The sequence below is a fragment of the Orcinus orca genome, chromosome 4 (genome assembly GCF_937001465.1).
Source record: "Orcinus orca chromosome 4, mOrcOrc1.1, whole genome shotgun sequence".
Classification (NCBI taxonomy): Eukaryota; Metazoa; Chordata; class Mammalia; order Artiodactyla; family Delphinidae; genus Orcinus; species Orcinus orca.
This window is the reverse complement of record NC_064562.1, coordinates 36,199,716-36,219,919: the sequence shown is the minus strand read 5'-3', so window position 1 is coordinate 36,219,919 and position 20,204 is coordinate 36,199,716. Positions and strand designations below refer to the sequence as shown.

Below are 20,204 nucleotides of genomic sequence, written 5' to 3'. Positions count from 1 at the left end.
AAGTAAAACTAACAAAAAACATTTGTTATTATAAATAACAATGGAATTTAGTATGCTATTATACCTTCAGACCTACTGTAGGACATGCTGTTCTTTGCTGTTCCACTTGTGGCAGGATTCATAGTTTTTCTAACAGGTACCGATCCCTATGCCTGATACTGTGAGGAAATGTTATACCTGAGCTCCACTCTTATCTCTCTCAAGCATGTTTTGGTATTGTCTAAAATGTAAATCCATACTGTCAACCTCCAGCATGATACCAGGCACATAATAGAAACCCAATAAATGTTTCACTGTGAGTGGAGTGTAAGTTGATAGAGTATTTTTGAAGGTTGATTAGGCAGATTAGATTGATTGAAAACCTTTCAGTATTTTAAGTTTGCATCTCTTTCATTCCAGAAATTCTAAGTCTAGAAATTTATATATAGCTATACACATGTATCAAGAGGTTCACATTGCAGCCTATCTATAACAGAGGACAAAAACAAACAAACAAACAGAATACCCCCAAACTCAAAACAACTAAAAGTCCATCAGTATCGGACTGGCCGTGTAAATTACGTAATGTGACGCAGCTATTAAAGAGAATGGGATGGATGTACGCAAAAATTGACTGGGAAACTCACGATCCAAGACAGATTGTAGACTATGTCTAGTATGCAGCTCTTGTATAAAATACAGGATCTCCATTACGTAGAAATACTTACAAGATACAACAAGTGTGAATGTAAAGCACTTGGGAAATATCTGAAAGAACCACACAAGATACTGGGAGAGTGGGACAGCTTTCCATGTCCCATGTGATTGGAGTTCTGAAGGGTGCACACACCACGAACTAATGGACCTCTGCTACCATTTTCCGGCTAAGGAGGGAATTGCAGGCGTCATACTCCTCTTTACGAATGAAGTTTCTGGGCGTGTAGACGTCATCTGGGCGGGCGGTGGCGCATGCGCAGTAGAAGGAGGAGCGCGAGCTGCGTGGGCTTGTGCCTAGGCTTGTGTGTTTCGGGGCCTTGTGCTGGCGCCGGGGGCGCCGGTCTGGCGACTTTGGCACTCTTGGCGTTGGGTGGGCGGCACGTTGGGGGTCGCATGAGCCAGTGGCATCATGCCCGTGGGCGCTGGGGTCAGCGTCGCGGCTTTTCCGGACGTTCGTCGGCCAGGAGGAAGGGCGGAAAGCACATCCCGGAAAGGTAATACGCCTTGGCCCCTGGGCGTTGCCGGTGGAGCCCAGAGCCCCTGGGCCTGGGCTTCGTCTCCTGTGCTGTCTCCTGTGACTGTTGCCGTCGCGGGCAGCCCCGTCCACGCTGTGCTAGGGTGTTATTGGTCGTCTCGCGGTTCAGTTCACAGTAGCTGAAAGGGACAGTGTGTGATGTTCTGATTTCTCCCCATCGTTTTACAAGGGAGTCTCTGGCCATGGCTCCTCGGGTAAAATGCAGAGGGACTGCTTTTTAAGATGGGACCGTCAGTGTTGGGGACACTCCTTAATTGCCAACATGGAATCCCCTTCAATTCTTCAAGCTGTGTTGTTTTGGCACAGAAAATGTGAGTAAGAGGACCTGGAACTAAGTTTGAGTGAAGAAACGCACGGGTACTGCCGAATTTTCCATGGAGACAGTTGATTTGTGTTGTCTCTTGGAATGATAAAGGGCGTACTATTGCTTCCTAACCGGTGTCATTTGAGAGATCTACCTCTGTACGTTCAGATGATTAATTGTGAGACTTTGCTCATGTGTGCAGTAAACGCTTTAATTCCCTAAAACCTTCCTTTGCTCCATCTCATACCCCATTAAGCCCGCTTCAGTTTATCTCCTGAATTTCTTCTGAATCTATCCCCTCTCCCTCAACATCCTAATACTGAACTTGCCTGTCTGTTGCAATTAGGTCCTAAGTAGTGTCCATATTTCTTGTTTCCTTCCAATCCATTCTGCACACAAGAAACCTTAAAAGCAAGTTGGAACATTGCTCATAGACATCGGTCAAAAGCATTGTTTTGAGAGTAGAAAACAAACTGTTGGCCTTTAAGACTCTGCGTGGTCTAGAACCCTCTCTGCCTCTCTAGCCCCATCTTGTGCCACTATTGCCCTCACTTTCTGTGCTTCAGATACACTGAATTAACCTTAGTTCTAACTCATCTTACAGAAGTCAGTTCAGATATTATTTTTCACTGTGATTCCTAGCATTAAGGAATTTTATTATCAGGTTTTTTATGAGGACTAAAACTAAACTGTGAAGGGGAGGAATTGAGTTCAAACTATTTCAGTCAACATGCATGTATTAATGATGCCTTAGTAGTCAACACCGGGCTAGGTTTTATCAGGGATACAGAAGTTCTGGCCATCTCTGGTTTTAGATATCCCTGATTTGTTGAGACCGTTGCATTGTTTTGTTGCCTTTTATCTGTTTTCAAGATGGGAAAACAGGAACAAGGGAAGTATAGCTTATTACAAGGTGGGGTTGAATAAGTGGAGCAGCAAAATGCAAAGCAGAAAGAAGAGGGACCTACCATAGAGGGATACGATTTCCATTTTCAAGGCGCATTCATCCTATGCAGGGAGACAGCCTACCATAAAATTTGCCTAACAAAAAATATATTAATAGGTGGAAAGAGTATCTCCCAGTTGGACAGCGAATTCCTGGGACTCGTTTCATTGCTGTCAAAGTTCCTTTACAAAAAGGTGAGCGAAACTTAATACCGTATTCTTCCAGAAATCTGAATTCACCATATAGAGCCCTGGCTCTCAACCCCGTCGTACTCCATTTTCCCTTTTTATAGCAAATACTTTTTAATACCTCCTTTAGTATCCAGAAATGGAATTCATAGATAAATACAACCTAGTTTTGAACTTAATTTAAAAAAAAAAAACAATGGAATGCCCTAACTCTAAATAAAGAATAAAGTAATTTATAAGAAAGTAATATGTATCTCTGTATGTAAATGTCTGGGGATGACTATACTAGAAATAAAGAAATAGTCAGTTACTTGTACCAGGAATGCAATAAACTATGGACTTTGATTGATAATGATGTGTCCGTGTTGGTTCATGAATTCTCACAAAGGAAGCACACTGGTATGGCATGTTGATAATGGGGAAGGCTGTGTGGGATGAAGGAGAGAGGGTATAAGTGGGAACTATGTACATTTTGCTCCGTTTTGGTGTGAATCTCAAACTGCTCTAAAACTAGTCTGCTAATTTAAAACGGAAAGTGTGTTGCTGGCACCTGAATAACTAAAGAGCTCAATCGAACAGAGTACATAAGTAAGCCAAATACATAAAAGAATATTTAGCAGTGAAAGCCATCCTTCATATAGGTAGATATTCAAGACGTATTTATTTATGTGTCTATCTACAGGCACTCTGCTTGGAGCTGGCAGTACAGCGGTAGGCAAAATGGATGTGGTCCCTGCCTTCTGGGAGTTTACAGTCAGGTTAGGAGACCAACACGAAATAAACAAAGATAGAAATAACTATATAGAAGTGAGCTTATTTTCTGCTGTCTAATCTCTCTGGAAGAAAGGATCGTAATACCGCTTTTAAACTCCAGAGGAAGACTTTACTTTGGAGCTCATATGTTAGCATCACAGGGTTTGAATAAATGGATAATATAATAAAGGATTTTAAACGCATGTTCTTTCTTATTTTATTCTTTCTGACAGAGATTTGAAAAGAATCTTGCTCCAGAAGAATGTTTCTCCCCCATGGATCTTTTTTAACAAACACCAAGAACAAAACGAAGAACTTGGGCTGATTATTGACTTAACATATACTCGCCGCTATTATAAGCCAGAGGTAAATGGAACCCGTAATTGAAAATGACCTTCTTTCTGATACTCTGATAATTCATAGTAGTTCAGTGGTTATCATCTTATGCTAAGGTGAATCCTGGCCTTCTTTCATGGGTTCCAAAAGGGAAGCTAGTGGTTTCCTTAAATACACATTTGTAATTGCTGTTTCAAAATGAGATTAAAGATATGAATTGAACTATAGTGTTTGGCAGTAGGCTCTAGGTATGCTTAAGAAGTGCTATAAGCTTCCATGTTCTGTATTTTGAAAATGCAGTAAATTTTTAGTAAGAGTAGTAGTAGCCTAAAGGGAAAGAAAGGTATGTCCGTTATGTCTTTGGCACTTATGTTAAGCAGTTGCCTGAGCGTGTTTAAGCATCGGGGTAAAAGACAGTTGTTCTCTAAGTTTTATGCTTTCTTTTCCTAATACCTTCTGATACAGTAGAGAAACCCATATATTCTCTTGGCCCATGTAGGACATACCAGTGCAAAAGAATTACCCTTCTTCTGACCTGTTCCATGGCCTTGGGAGACAGTAACACCTAATGTTTGTTAATATTTGTACAGCGGTTTGCCCTTTAGAAAGTTCTTTCATATCCATTGACTTTGTGAATCTTCACAACAATCCTTTGCTGTTGAAGTGGAAGTAGTACTGATACCTCCTACTGAGTGCTTACTCTGCACTAAGCTCAGAGGATAGACAACTACACTTACTAATTTTACGGACGATGAAACTGACTCTCGGACAAGGAAGAATTGAAATTTCAACTCAGTTGTTCCTCTTGTTTTCATTGTGGTAAAATATACATAAATCATATTTATTTTAACCATTTATAAATATGCAGTTCAGTGGCATTAAATACAGTCACAGTGTTGTGTAACTATCACCACTGTCTATAACCAAAACCTTTTCATCATCCTCAACAAAAACTCTGTAACCATCAAACAGTGACAACCCCATTATCCCTCCCACCGGCCCTTAGAAACCTCGATTCTATTTTCTGTCTCTATGAATTTGCCTATCCTGGGTACCTCGTGTAAGTGGAATCTACAATATTTATCCTTCTATGTCCGGCTTATTTCACTAAACCTAGTGTTTTCAAGGTTCATCCATGTTATAGCATGTAAGGAAATGCCATTCCTTTTTGGGCTTAATGAATCCCACTGTGTGTATATACCATATTTTGTTATTCATCGGGTGATTGACACTTGGGTTGTTTCCACCTTGTAGCTATTGTGAATCATGCTGCTGTGATCGTTGGTGTACAGATATTTGCTCAAATCCCTGCTTTCAGTTCTTTTAGATGTGCAGTGTAGGTAGTAGCAGAGTTGTTGGATCGTACGGTAGCTCTACGTTTAACCCTTGAGACACTGCCAGACTGTTTTCTGCAGTGTCGTCTTGTCTTTAAACGATTATCACAAATTTTAAACATGTACAAAAGTATAAAAATACTGTGAGTGTTCCTTGGATACCCATGAACTCATCCAGCTTTATTATTTACCAACTGATGGCTGTCATGTTTTATCTATACCCCCACCTGTTTCACCCCATTCCATATTATCTTGAAGCAGCTCCGAGACAATATGTAATTACACCTATATAATTTTGGAATGTGTATTTAAAATATAGGACTTTTATTCCTTAATATCATGTTTTAATAGTAAATACCCAGTGAGTGCTCAAATTTGCAGTTGTCTCCTAAATGTCATAAAAAGTTGTTTTTAAGAATTTTGAATTAGATCTGAAGAAGGTCCACCCTTTGCCGTTGATTGTTCGGTCTCTGAAGTCTTGTTCAATCTCTAGGTTCTCACTCCATGTCTCTCTCACTTTTTTTTCCTCCTTGAATTTTATTTTTAAAGACACCAGGTAATTTGTCCCATCTGTATTTTGATGATTACATTCCATGTGCTGGTCACGTATTCTTCAATCCTTTTATTTCCTGTAAATTGGTAGTTGATCAGAATGAAGCTTGCATGTTTTGTTTTGGCAAGACAGTGTCATAGGTGATGATGTGTTCTTCCATGGAGACATAGGTAATTGTCTCTCTCTGTGATATTAGCAGTCACTGATGATTCATACCGACATCCATTAATTCAGTTGAGGCTTCATAAAATGGTGAATTCTGTTGTTCTTTTCTTCACTTATTAGCTGTGTATATTTCTGTGAGGAGAAGCCTCCCCTCATCAGCTATTTGGTTGCCCAGTTGTAGAGGCATGATTCTCTTCTTTTATTTAACAGTTTTCAGAATAATGAGTTGATTCACAAATATCCTCCAGTGGTGACCAGTTTTGTAAAATTTATTTTTTCATATCACCGTGGACTCCGTTATAGTTATCATTCTAACTGAGGCCCTATCTTTGGCCAGTTGGAGCTTCCCAGGGACTCCTGAGTCCTTTTGACATGACATCAGTTGTTTCTAGACTTTTTCAGTGGTCAGAGCTAGGAAATATGTATGTTTGTTTTTAATATTTTTAAAATATGTCATAGGTTCATACTGCTACTTTCCATTTAAATTCAGAACTAGAGAATTTTCACTTATCCTTTTCTGTCTTCTATGGATAGTCTACTTTCTCCCACCCCAAGAATACCAGTTCTCAACAATGCCTGAAATTGGCTCTATTTCCTAACTCGAATCCAAGTTCTTCTGACTCTATTCTACTTAAATCACAGCCACTTTATGGCCCTTGAAATGTAAGATAGAACATAAATGTAGGTAGAACTGTTTATATCATTTTGAGTTACATGTGCATTCATTCACATAGATTTGCTTTTCCTTTTGCATGCCTAGTAACTGTCCATTCTGCAGTTTTAATGAAAATCTAGTGATAATTACTGGTTAAAGCAGCTTTGGAAAAAATGGCTCTTATCAGAATGACTGACATACTAAGTTTAATGTACTCTCCTGGTTTATATTCTGCCTCCTCTAATTAATTTTTTATTCTTTCCCTAAAAAGGAAATAATACATATTTTCATGGTTTTGCCTTATAGAACTTAGCAGAAACCATTCCTTATTTAAAAATTTGTACAATTGGGCATCAGGTGCCAGATGACGACACTAGTTTTAACTTCCAGTGCGCTGTTAATGGGTTTCTGAAAGAAAGTAAAGATAATGGTGAGTTGTTTTCGTGTTTGTTTTTTCCTTTTGCTTTACCTGAACTTTGGTATGCCTTTTGAGTGGGGTTGGGGATTTTTAACACTTTTAATAGCTCTGACATTAGGCCTGTTGTGTTTGGTAACTTGAAGGTGGAAATGTCAGCTGGTGCTAATAGAGTACGGTGTTTTTCCTGTTTATGGTCACAAACAATTTAGTTTAGTTTGGAAAGTGATTTTTGTGAGAAATATGAACTGAACTAGCTTACTTATCTCTTTTTTAAAAATTTGAATGGAAAATACATAAAAATGTTCTTTTGTCCTATTTATTGGTTGAGAGGTGGAAGAAAAGGTTAAGACTCTCAGGTTCTTAGCGTATATAAAAGAGAAAACAAAAAGCAAAGGTTCGGAGTGAGACAGATCCCTAGAGGCAAAACAAAACCGAGTGGACCAGAAGAGTGGCTTCCTCATCATATGTGTTTAAGATATTTTTGCTGCTTTTACACTTTGGGTGCACGTGAGGAAGAACGCTACCACCTCTTATTCTCATCTTCAGACGGGAAGAACTTAAAAGGCTGGTGTTTTCTTGTTTCTGCTTTAAGATCTACTCTGTTGATAGTAGGTCTTAATGGCGTGTGAATTTCAGGGATCCACTTGCCTTTCTGTAGCATCTAACTATCAGAAGGAACATGGTGTTTGCCAGGTTTTAAGACTGAGGAATCTTTTGTCTTTGGAACACCACTGACCCCCATGAGAAAGTGTTCATTTTGTCCTCTTTCTAAATTTAGCCTGAGGAGTGTGCACTTTATTAAGTAAATCTAACAGACAGTAAATATTCCGTGTATATATAAAATGATGCACGTATATACCTAAAACAGGGAGTAGGGGAGAAGGAATAGAGATGGAGGTGGGAAGATAGGGGATAGGAGGTGAGAGAGAGAGGGAGAGACTGGAAGTTCAAGATAAATTTTCATTCTATAACCTGGTTGCTTAATGCAGGTACTAGCTCTTAAATATCTTAAGCCCTATTCACAGATCTTCCCTGCACTTTAGCTTTAAAACTTGAGAGGCTTGGCCTGTCCTGTGATCACCAGGGTGTCTAGAAAGGAGGCAAATGATCTGATTTGTGTAAACTGTAGTCACAGAAATGTTACCTCTTAAGATGTTAGGGTGCAGCTGCCGGCCTACTCACTTCCTCCGGGCTCCTTTGTGTGTGTTCTGTCTGCTCTGCGTGGGCTAGAAGATCCTTACAAGTGCATGAGAACACGTTTGTAAACCTTGATTGTTCACATGTTATACCAAGTGTAGCCCATTGCATATGCTGACTCCTCTGAGGGTCGTCTGCATGCAGTGGGCTAACTTCACCCTGCTCTCTGCCATGGCAGTCTCAGGACCTTAGTTATGATCCATTGGTGACTTCCTCTGCTATAAGCCCCTCCCACAGATGCCAGGCTCACTGATAATGAGGAGGAGACTATACTGTCCACTCCCTAGAATTGGTAGAGACTCAGAAAATAAATTGTTTCAGTGAACACTGAGAGCCTTATAGGTTTGTTGTTAGGGCACAGGGATACAGAGGTGAGTAGAAGTCTTTGTTCAGTAGCAACTTACAGTTATCTAGGAAGATAAACATGTAGTGACTATAAGTGGGTTAATTATGATAAAAGAATCAAGTGCAGCAGGAATATAGAGGAGAAATTGAGGAAGGGCCTGACTGAGGAGACAGCGTTTGAGCTGGGCTTGGAGGAAGAGGATTTTGCCAGAATGAGGAAAGGACAGCCCAGGTATTGGGAACAGGTACAAAAGGCACAGGGCTTGAACTTGTGCTCTGGAGGGGCAGCCTCTGGTGTGACTAGAGGGTAGTGTGAAAGGGCAAAGAATTCATACATTCATTTTCAGCCAATATTTGTGTAACACCTGCTAAGTTGAAGGCACTGTTGTAGGAAGTAGCAAGAGAACAAAGTTCTTGCCCTTACGTACTTTACATTCTCGTGGGGGAGAGAGATGAATAAATAAGTCAATATATGGAGTGTCAAGTGGTGGTAAATGCTTTGGAGAATAACAAAAGAAGGTGAAGAGGTGAGGGAATGTGGTAGGTGATCAGGGAAGTCCCCTCTATTAAGATGTCGATTGAGCAGAGCCTTGAAGTGAGAAACAAGCCATTGGATATGTGGGAGAGTGGAGATGGGGTGGGAGGGTGTGTTCTGGGAGAGTGGAGATGGGGTGGGAGGGTGTGTTGTGAAGCAGAAGGAATAGTATGTGCAAAGTCCCTGAGGCACGATTGTGCTTGGCATGTTTGAGGAATAGTAAGGAGGCCAGTGGGGCTGGACAGGGGAAAGTGAGTGAGGGCAGGGCAGTAGAGGATGAGATCAGGGAGGCTAGGCTGGCAGGGCAAAGGAGGGAGGTGGATGATGTAGGTCCTTGTAAGTCATAGTTTGAACTTATAATTCAGTTGGAGAGACAGACTGATATTTGTTTATGAAGAGTTCTCAGTGCTGTGCTAAAAACTTGGGCTTTATTCTGTGCTAAGTGAAGATGTTTAAGCAACAGAGCAATCCAGCCAAGTTTATATTTTAGAAAGATAACAGCGTCACTATGCAGATAAGACACATTGTAGACTATGTATATAGTATGTAGTATATAGTATGCCTGCTCTTCTATAAAACACAGGATATCTGTTAGGTACAAATACTTACAAACAAGATACAAGTGTGAACGTAAGCACTTGGGCAATATCTGAAAGAACCACACAAGAAACTGGGAGAGTGGGACAACTTTCCATGTCCCGTATGATTGGAATTCTGAAGGGTACACACAGGAACTAATGGACGTGTGCTACCAGCCTCCAGCTAAGGAGGGAAATTGCGGGCATCAGAAGCCTCTTTACTAATCAAGCACGTTAATCCGCCTGCGTGATGACGTCATCTCGACGCGGGGTGGCGCATGCGCAGTAGAAGGTGGTCCGCGAGCGGCGTTGGCTTGTGCCTAGGCGCCTGTGGTTCGTGGCCTTGTGCTGGCACCGGGGGCGGCGGGTTGGCGACTTTGTCACTCCTGGCGTTGGGTGGGCGGTATGTTGGGGGTGACGTGAGCCAGTGGCATCATGCCCGCGGGCGCTGGGGTCAGCGTCGCGGCTTTTCCGGCCTTTTGTCGGCCAGGAGGAAAGGCGGAAAGCACCTCCCGGAAAGGTAATACGCCTTGGCCCCTGGGCGTTGCCGGTGGAGCCCAGAGCCCCTGGGCCTGGGCTTCGTCTCTTGTGCTGTCTCCTGTGACTGTTGCCCCCGCGCGCTGGCCCGTCCATGCTGTGCTAGGGGGTATTGGTCGTCTCGCGGTTCAGTTCACAGTAGCTGAAAGGGACAGTGTGTGATGTTCTGATTTCTCCCCATCGTTTTACAAGGGAGGCTCTGGCCATGGCTCTTCGGGTAAAATGCAGAGGGACTGCTTTTTAAGATGGGACTGTCAGTGTTGGGGACACTCTTAATGGCCAACCTGGAATCCCCTTCAGTTCCTCAAGCTGTGTTGTTTAGGCACAGAAAATGTGCGTACTAGTTACTGGAACTAAGTTTGAGTGAAAAAACCGGTAGCGCCGAATTTTCCATCGAGACAGCTGATTTGTGTTGTCTCTTGGAATGATAAAGGGCGTACTGTTGCTTCCTAACCGGTGTCATTTGAGAGATCTACCTCTGTACGTTCAGATGATTAATTTTGAGGCTTTGCACATGTGTGTAGTAAACCCTTTAATTCCCTAAGACCTTCCTTTCCTCCATCTCATACCCCATTAAGCCCGCTTCAGTTTATCTCCTGAATTTCTCCCGAAGCTGTCAACTCTTCCTCAACATCCTAATACTGAACTTGCGTGTCTGTTGCAATTAGGTCCTAACTAGTGTCCATATATCTTGTTTCCTTCCAATCCATCCTGCACACTAGAAACCTTAAAAGCAGGTTGGAACATTGCTCATAGACATCGCTCAAAAACATTGTTTTGAGAATAGAAAACAAACTGTTGGCCTTTAACGCTCTGCGTGGTCTAGAGTCCTCTCTGCTTCTCTAGCCCCATCTTGTGCCACTATTGCCCTCACTTTCTATGCTTCAGGTACACTGAATTAACCTTAGTTCTAACTCATCTTACAGAAGTCAGTTCAGATATTATTTTTCACTGTGATTCCTAGCATTAAGGAATTTTATTATCAGGTTTTGTATAAGGACTAAAAGTAAATTATGAAGTGGAAGAATTGAGTTCAAACTATTTCAGTCAACACGCATGTATTAATGATATGATACCTTAGTAGTCAACAGTGGGCTAGGTTCTATCAGGGATACAGAAGTTCTGGCCATCTCTGGTTTTAGATATCCCTGATATTTGTTGAGACCGTTGCATTGTTTTGTTGCCTTTTATCTGTTTTCAAGATGGGAAAACAGGAACAAGGGAAGTATAGGTTATTACTAGGTGGGGCTGAATAAGTGGAGCAGCAAAATGCAAAGCAGAAAGAAGAGGGACCTACCATAGAGGGATATGATTTCCATTTTCAAGGCGCATTCATCCTATGCAGGGAGACAGCCTACCATAATATTTGCCTAACAAAAAATTTATTAACAGGTGGAAGGACTATCTCCCAGTTGAACAGCGGATGCCTGGGACCCGTTTCATTGCTGTCAAAGTTCCTTTAAAAAAGGTGAGCGAAACTTAATACCGTATTCTTCCAGAAATCTGAATTCACCATATAGAGCCCTGGCTCTCAACCCCGTCGTACTCCATTTTCCCTTTTTATAGCAAATACTTTTTACTACCTCTTTTGCTATCCACAAATGGAATTCATAGATAAATACAACCTACTTTTCTACTTAATTAATTAAAAAAACCAATGGAATGCCCTAACTCTAAATAAAGAATAAAGTAATTTATAAGAAAGTAATATGTATCTCTGTATGTAAATGTCTGGGGATGACTGTACTGGAAATAAAGAAATAGTCAGTTACTTGTACCATGAATGCAAAAAACTGCTTGGAGCTGGCCATACAGCGGTAGGCAAAATTGATGTGGTCCCTGCCTTTTGGGAGTTTACAGTCAGGTTAGGAGACCAACATGAAATAAACAAACATAGAAATAACTATATAGAAGTGACCTTATTTTCTTCCGTCTAATTGTACGTTTGTAAACTACGTTGTGCTAACTTGTATCTGTTCTTTATCCAAATAGTAATTGACTACTATTGTCCCATTTGTAATTATGTGGAAGTTTTCAGAATTGTAAATATATGCTTGTGGATTGAAACTTGGTTAGACTATTACTTTCCCAGATACGTTAAAGCTAGTGATCTTTTTACTCATTCATTCATTCATTCAATAATTCTGACCTTGCTGACTCAGTTTAGGCAGCTCAGATGGTTGTGAAGATTACTAACAGTGTATGTATGCCATCTGCTGATGGCAGATATCTGCTCCTTCCAGAAATTAGAAATTAGAGACAGGAGAAGATCGTGTAAGAGTAGGATGCGGAGATCACCTTCCTCCCCATGGATACATCAGAGATACATCTACACGTTGAACTGCTCCTATAGAACACCCACTGAACGCTGGCATAAGACCTCAGACCTCCCAAAAGGCAAGGAACTCCCCCAGGTACCTGGGTAGGGCAAAAGAAAAAAGAAAAAACAGAGACAAAAGAATAGGGATGGGACCTGCACCAGTGGGAGGGAGCTGTGAAGGAGGAAAGGTTTCCACACGCTAGAAGCCCCTTCGAGGGCAGAGACTGCAGGTGGCGGAGGGGGGAAGCTTCAGAGCCATGGAGGAGAGCACAGCAACAGGGGTGCGGAGGGCAAAATGGAGAGATTCCCACACAGAGGATAGGTGCCGACCAGCACTCGCCAGCCCGATAGGCTTGTCTGCTCACCCGCCAGGACTGGCGTGGGCTAGTAGCTGAGGCTTGGGCTTCGGAGCTTACACCCCAGGGAGAGCACTGGGGTTGGTGGCGTGAACACAGCCTGAAGGGGTTAGTGCGCCAAGGCTAGCCGGGAGGGAGTCCGGGAAAAGTCTGCAGCAGCCGAAGAGGCAAGAAACTTATCCTTGCCTCTTTGTTTCCTGGTGCGCTACAAGAGGGGATTAAGAGCACCGCTTAGAGGAGCTCCAGAGTCGGGCGCAAGCCGCGACTATCAGTGCAGACCCCAGAGACGGGCATTAGACGCTAAAGCTTCTGCTGCAGCCACCAAGAAGCCCGTGTGCGAGCACAGGTCACTATCCCCACCTCCCCTCCCGGGAGCTTCTGCAGCCCGCCACTGCCAGGGTCCCGTTATCCAGGGACAATTTCCCCTGGAGAACGCACAACGCGTCTCCGGCTGGTGCAACGTCACGCCGGCCTCTGCCGCTGCAGGCTCGCCCCGCATCCGTACCCCTCTGTCCCTGCAGCTTGAGTGAGCCAGATCCCCCGAATCAGCGGCTCCATTAACCCTGTCCTGTCTGAGTGAAGAACAGATGCCTTCAGGCGATCTACACGCAGAGGCAGGGCCAAATCCAAAGCTGAGCCCTGGGAGCTGTGTGAACAAAGAAGAGAAAGGGAAATTTCTCGCAGCAGCCTCAGAAGCAGCAGATTAAAGCTCCACAATCAACTTGATGTACCCTGCATCTGTGGAATACCTGAATAGACAACGAATCATTCCAAATTGAGGAGGTGGACTTTGGGAGCAAGATAGATTATTTTTTTCCCTTTTCCTCTTTTTGTGAGTGTGTATGTGTATGCTTCTGTGTGAGATTTTGTCTGTATAGCTTTGCTTTCACCATCTGTCCTAGGTACAAAGTAACGTGAGGAAACCGTTGTAATGTAGCATTGCTAGTGGAATTTTAGCCTTATTCAAAGAGACCGAAGAGTTTCCAAAGCCGATTCAACCCAATGTGTGAAGATTCTGAGACGTAGCATGCGTCGGACTCCCCATGGCCTTCAGAGAGCAGCTCGTAGGATACACATTTTACACATCCTTCACTGTCGGCCATGCTAACTGTGCTCACTGAGGTGAGTGCAGGTTTCAAGTGCCTCTTGTTAATATGCCTGGTTGTGCCCTTAAGGGCGCCTGGCGCACTTTACTTCCATTAGATCATCCACCTAAGGAGAGGGCTCGGCACGTAGAATTCCCTGCAGTCCCCAGGGAAGCAAGCCCTACTCTCTGTGTAAGAGAGACAGGTCTCCCCAGGTAACACTAAAGACTCAGCCTTTCAAATGATTCCACCAGTGGTCACCGTTCCCAATGAAAGCTGCCCTCAGCAAAACTCCTCTGAGCAACGCCAGGGCTCCACAGAGAGTGGCAATTTCTCCTTCTGTAACATTACCTTTTTCTCACCCACCAGGAAGCAAGGCTCCTCCCATGGCATTGCAAACAGGCTTTCTGCCTCAGGAAGAAAAGTCCTTCTCCTTGGCAGCTGGAATGCTTTTTCCTGTCCTTCTCAGTTAACTTCCACAGGGAGGAGGGTGTTCAGCTTAAGCTATAAAACCAGCAGCAACCAAAGCCCTATACCTGAAGCTCTCCTTGCTTGAGGCCAAGCACGAAGTCCCTCTCCACTGAGGTCGTTGTCTTCTCAACCATCCTCCTTCTGGCTAGGAAATCTCACATGTATTTTACCAGTTGGATACCAGCCTTTCGTGCAAACGAAAGGAATTCGCCTCTACTCACCCTAGGAAAGTAAACTGAGCACTTCTCGTCTTTCGGCTGAAGGCGAAGTGTATTTCAGAGCTCTGCAACTTTTCACCCACCCACCCAGCTTCCTCTGGTGGGGACTCCATGACAGAGACAGTACACCGTGAGCGAAATCCTGTTCGTCTCCATGTGACAGGACAACAATGTTTACTGCTCCGGAAACGGGCCTTTTTACATAGAGGAAACACTGTCTAGCCAACTCAGGCTTGCACCTCCTACCTGAAGGCAGCTATAAACTAATGAGAGGAGACCGTTGTAGTGCCGGCTTGCCAGGTGAATAGTAGCCTGTGTTGTTGTGACTGAGGAGTCTCACATGCCGAATCAATACAGTGTGTGAAATTTCTAAAAGCGAGCACGCCTCCGAATCACCCATGACCTAAGGAGAGCAGCTCGCAGGATACAAATTTCACACAGTGGTTGCTTCTACCGGGTACACGGAGATGAGTGCAGTTTTCAAGTGGCTCTTCACATCTTGCTTGGACTGTCGAGTTAACAGAGCTCCCCGGGTACTTGACTTCCATATGTTCATCCCCCAAAGGACAGAGTGCTGCTCCCTAGACTTTCTCTGCAATAGAGTGTATGCAAGCCGGAATTGTAGCCTTATTCCAAAGTGACCCAAGAGTTTCAAAAGCCAAATCGATACAATGTGTGAAATTCCTGAAATCTCGCTTGCATCAGACTCACCCTTGGCCTCCGGAGTGCAGTTCGTAGGATACTCATTTCACAGTCTTCACTCTAGACGCTTCTACCTTTTACGCTGAGACGAGTGCTGCTTCTTATCTTGCCTCGTTGTCCCTTTAACAGTGCTCCCCTTGCACTTGATCCTCCACCTAAGGTGATGGCTCTGCCCCTAGACTTTCTCTGCAGTATCCAGTAAGCAAGTCCTACTCTCCGTGTACGAGAGACAGGTCTAACCAGGCAACATTAAACTTGGCCCTTGCAAATGCTTCCACCAAATGGTCAACGTTCACAATGAAATCTACCCTCGGCAGAACTCCTCTGAGCATCACCAGGATTCCACGAACAGTGTGAATTTCTCCTTTTGTAATATTATCTTTTTCTCAGCCATCTGGAAGAGAAGGCCCTTCATATAGCGTTGAAGAAAGGGTTTCTGCTTTAGAAAGGAAGGTACTTCTTTGTGGCAGGTTGAAGGTTTTTCCCTACCATTCTCAGTTAAATACGACCGGGAGGAGAGTCTTCAGGTTAGGCCCTAGAAGCAGCAGTGACCAAAGCCCTATGCCTGCAGCTTTCCTGGCGTGATCCAAGCACGATAGTCCATCTCCACAGAGGTTGGTGTCTTCTCAACCATCCTTATTTTGGCTTGAAAACGCACATGTGTTTTACCAGTAGGACACCAACCTTTCAAAAAAAGTAAAATGCATTTGCCTGTAGTTACCCTCGGAAACTAAGCTGAGTGCTTTTTGTCATTCGGCTGAAATGAAGAGTATTGCAGAACTCTACAACCATTCTCACACACTGCTCCCTCTGTGGATGACTCTTTGACAGAGACAGCACACAGTGCCCGTATTTCCCTTCTCAATTTGAAAAGACAAAAATGTTTTCTGGTTGGAATACAGATCTTTTAAGGCAGTGGAAACGCTTTCTAGCCAACTCACCCTTGCCCCTCTTACAGATATAAACTAACGTGAGGAAACCGTCATTGTGTAGGCCTGCCAGAGGGGTTGTAGCCTTATTTGGAAGTGAGCGAAGAGTTTCAAAAGGTGGATGAATACAATGTGTGAAGTTTCTGATATCTAGCATGCATCAGACTCACCCGTGGCCTTTGGAGAACAGCTCATAGGATACACATTTCACACAGCCTTCACTCTAGACGATTCTATCGTGTACACTGAGATGAATGCATTTTTAAAGTGCCTCTTCTTAATTTGCCCGGTTGTCCCTTTAACAGGGCTCCCCATGCACTTGAATTTCTTTTGATCATCCACCTAAGGAGAGGTATCTGCACCTAGTCTTTCCCTGCAGTACCCAGTAAGCAAGCCCTTCTCTCTGTGTAAGAGAGACAGGTCTAACCAAGTAACACTAAGGATTCGGCCTTTCAAATACTTCCACTAAACTGTCAACTTTCGCAATGAAAGCTGCCATTGGTAAAACTCCCCTGGGCACTGCTCGGTCTCCATGCACACTGCGATTTTTTCCTTCTGTAACATTACCTTTTTCTCACCCACCTGGAACACAAGGCCCTTCACATAGCATTGCAGAAAGGCTTTCTGCTTCAGAAAGGAAGCTACTTCTCTTTGGCTGGTTGTACGCTTTTCCCTCTCATTCTCAGTTAAATACCACAGGGAGGAGGGTGTTCCGTTTAGGCCATAGAAGCAGCAGATACATGTCTTACACCTACAGCTCTTCTCTCGTTATCCAAGTGCGAAAGTGCGTCTCCACAGAGATCAGTGTCTTCTCAGCCATCCTCTTTGTGGCTAGGTATACTCACATATGTTTTACCAGTAGGACATCAGCCTTTCATACAAACTTAAAGGCATTTGCCTCTCGTCACACTAGGAAACTAAGCTGAGCCCTTCTCGTCATTCGGCTGAAGACGAAGAGTATTTCAGAACTCTGCAACCATTTTCACACCCTGCTTCCTCTGGTGGTGACTCTTTGACAGAGACAGTACACCATTAATGAAATTCCTTTCGTCTCAGTTTGAGAGGACAAAAATATTTACTGGTCAGAATACGGGCCTTTTAATAGTGGAAATGCTTTCTAGCCAACTCAGGCTTGCATCTCTTACCTGAAGGCAGCTATAAACTAAGCTGAGGAAACTGTTGTAGTGCAGGCTGTCAGACGAATAGTAGCCTGTTTCCGGTGTGACCGAAGAGTTTCACGTGGTGAATCAATACAATGTTTGAAATTTCAGGTATCTATCATGCATCCGACTACCCATGGCTCGCAGGATACAGATTTCACACAGTGGTTGCTTGTACCAGCTACCCTAAGACAAGTGCATTTTTCAAGTGACTCCTCTTATCTTGCTTGGCTGTCCCTTTAACAGGGCTCCCCATGCACTTGACTTCCATTTGATCATCCACCTAAGGAAAGGTCTCTGCACCTAGACTTTCTCTGCTATAGACAGTAAGTAAGCCCTACTCTCCATGGAAGAGAAACAGGTCTAACCCGGTAACCCAGAGCCTCTTCCTACGAATTGTTTTCACAAACGGTTTCACTTGCCATTTCATACCACCCTTGGCAGTGCTCAGCTGAAGATCACCAGACCTCTAACTGCACTGGGTATTCCATCCTTCCTAATATTACTCTTCACTGAAACGTCCATGCCTGGCCTTGGTACACATGGGTGTGAAGAAAGGCCTTGTACATAGGAGAGGAATCTGTTTCTGCTAGGAGGGGTGAAAACTTGTGTCTTAACCATTCTTGGTCAAACACCTTATGGAGAAGCATTTCAACTGTGGCCCATATAAGTCTCAAAAAGACCAGTCCTTCCCCAATGCTTTCATCTCTTGGTCACTGGCCTAAGGTCAGTCTCCCAGTCTTTGGTATGTTCTCCCATTCCTCCTAGTAGCTTGCAAAAATCCGTATGTTTTACCCAGTAGGATGCAAGCCTTGCAACAGTCTTAAAGGCATTCATTTCTAGTCACCCTAGGAAATTAACCTAAGTCCGTCTCTTCATTTAGCTGGAGATGCAAGAATATTGCTGAGCTCAGGAACAATTCACGAAGTCCTACTTCCTTTGGGAATGATTTGTTTTGTTTTGTTTTTTTACAGAAAAAGTACATCATGCCTGAAATTCCTTTCCTCTCGCTTTCAGAAGACACATAGGATTACTGCACAGAACACAAGCTTGTTTAGGCAGTGGAAGTGCTTTCTCTCCAAGTCACCTTTGCACCTCTTAGCTGAATGCAGTTGTAAACTAACATGGGGAAAAAAATGGCCCTGTAGGTATTTGTTTGAATTACAGCTTCTGAGTTCGAATTATGAGGAATCATGCTTCTCTTGCTGTATTCATGTATGTCTGCTTAACAGCCCCAAAATACATACTGCTATATTTGACTAAAGATGGCCAGTGTAGTTCGTCATGTTTGTCTTTCTTCAAGATTCTGATATTCACCTTCTATAAGCTTCTTGCTGTTCTTCTCCCACAAATCGGCCCTGGTATTGATTGGTAAGTGCACTTGAATCTGGACTCTTTCTCCTATCCTCTGCCAACATAGGCATTCAATGTTTAATGCAAATATAATCTTTATCAATTGACACCCAGAGGGATTTGCTTTTGTAGCATACTTCTCAAGATGTTAGACACGTGCTGTATGTTTTCAACCAGCACTGCCTGTGAGTACAAGATCAATTTTCTCTAACTGCCCGTCAGAAGACTTAACAATTTGCCTGTTCTTGTGAAGGCAGGGAAATTTTGAAGAAGAGTCACTTTTCATTTGCTTCTTGATCTGGAAGTGGAGCTTCTCACTCCCCTCCTTGCCCCTCAGATAGAACAGTGTTAGCCTCCATATTCATAGACCATTTCCTCTGCTTAAAATCCCTCCTTATCTCCTAAATTCATTAATCAACTTGAATTCACTTTCTCTGTGAAAACTCTTTAGAACCTCCAGGAAGAATTTTTCTCTCTTCAGAGCTTCTTACTTTGTATTCCTATAGAGAAATTCTCACAGCGTACAATCATTATGTGTTTACCCAGCCTTCCAGCTCTCTCTAGTCTACAGGATCCCCAGGCAGGGACGTAGTCTGCTTTACCCTTGGAACTCACCAAATCTGACCCAAAATGTTATGGGTATACTTACTTATTGAATGAATGAATGAAGGCAAAGTTTGGAAATGAAAAGAGTAGTAAACTCAAAAAAGTTTGCTAGGCAAATACTTCTGTGGTCAAATACATATTAGAAAAGTGAAACATAGAGAAAATGTTACATAAGCTACTGAAATTTTGTGTGTTGGAGTGTTTTCATTTTCTTGAGTATCCATGAGCTTTTTTTATAGGAATGTTTCAAAAACTATTTTTCAGCTTTAAATGCTATTTGTTTATTCTTGATTTCATTCATTCATTCAACAGTTATTTATTGCAAACTATACATCAGAAAACATCATGCTATTAATTCAGGTTTATATAATGTTATTAACATATTATTATACTGAAGCTACCTGAAAATATTAATAAAATGCATAATATTCTGCTGCTTAACATAATAGTGGAAAGACATTGTGCCTTAGGGCTTGTGAGAAATTAACTAGTTCAGGTTAACTGTCTTATTTACTATAGCTACGTATGGCATAGCTTTTATATCCTGTATTAATTATTTTGAATTAAGTTAAAAATAAAATCTAGTGGGTTCTGTAAAAAAAGATAGACTCTTTCCTTAAAGGCTCTTTTTATTAATATCTTTTTGAATTTTATTTTCTTAAGCCGTATCTAAGTGAAAACTATATTAGCCAAATGGATGGAAAAAATGAACAGAGCATTTTGAATGAATATAACTGTTTCAACATAAGCAAATTAGTACTTCCATATAAGGAAAATGTGGACATTGTCCTTTCCTTGTGGACACAGGTACTATGATGGAATCATATTTGTTGATTAATAACTTATATGGGTCAGAAAGTTAACAGTATGTGGTGAATGAAAAATCTTTGATGCAGACATCCAAAAATGTTTGAAAACATCAAAGTTAA

The 20,204-nt window shown here is 42.6% G+C and overlaps 1 protein-coding gene across 1 annotated transcript; it reads left to right on the top strand.

Moving 5' to 3' along the window:
- The first annotated feature begins 948 nt into the window (after positions 1-948).
- On the top strand, positions 949-11,805 carry LOC125964296 (RNA/RNP complex-1-interacting phosphatase-like). Its single transcript, XM_049709422.1, has 4 exons — positions 949-1,190; positions 3,656-3,788; positions 6,772-6,895; positions 11,468-11,805. The coding sequence occupies exons 1-4, from the start codon at positions 949-951 to the stop codon at positions 11,536-11,538; spliced, it is 570 nt and encodes a 189-aa protein (XP_049565379.1). The 3' UTR covers positions 11,539-11,805.
- The last annotated feature ends 8,399 nt before the right edge of the window (positions 11,806-20,204 follow it).

Bases quoted from the DNA above. Each gene is read 5' to 3' on its own strand.
- LOC125964296 (XM_049709422.1), top strand. From the start codon at position 949: ATGCGCAGTAGAAGGAGGAGCGCGAGCTGCGTGGGCTTGTGCCTAGGC. The intron at 3,789-6,771 runs GTAAATGGAACC...TTTGCCTTATAG, and splicing joins GCCGCTATTATAAGCCAGAG to AACTTAGCAGAAACCATTCC. The intron at 6,896-11,467 runs GTGAGTTGTTTT...ATTTATTAACAG, and splicing joins GAAAGAAAGTAAAGATAATG to GTGGAAGGACTATCTCCCAG.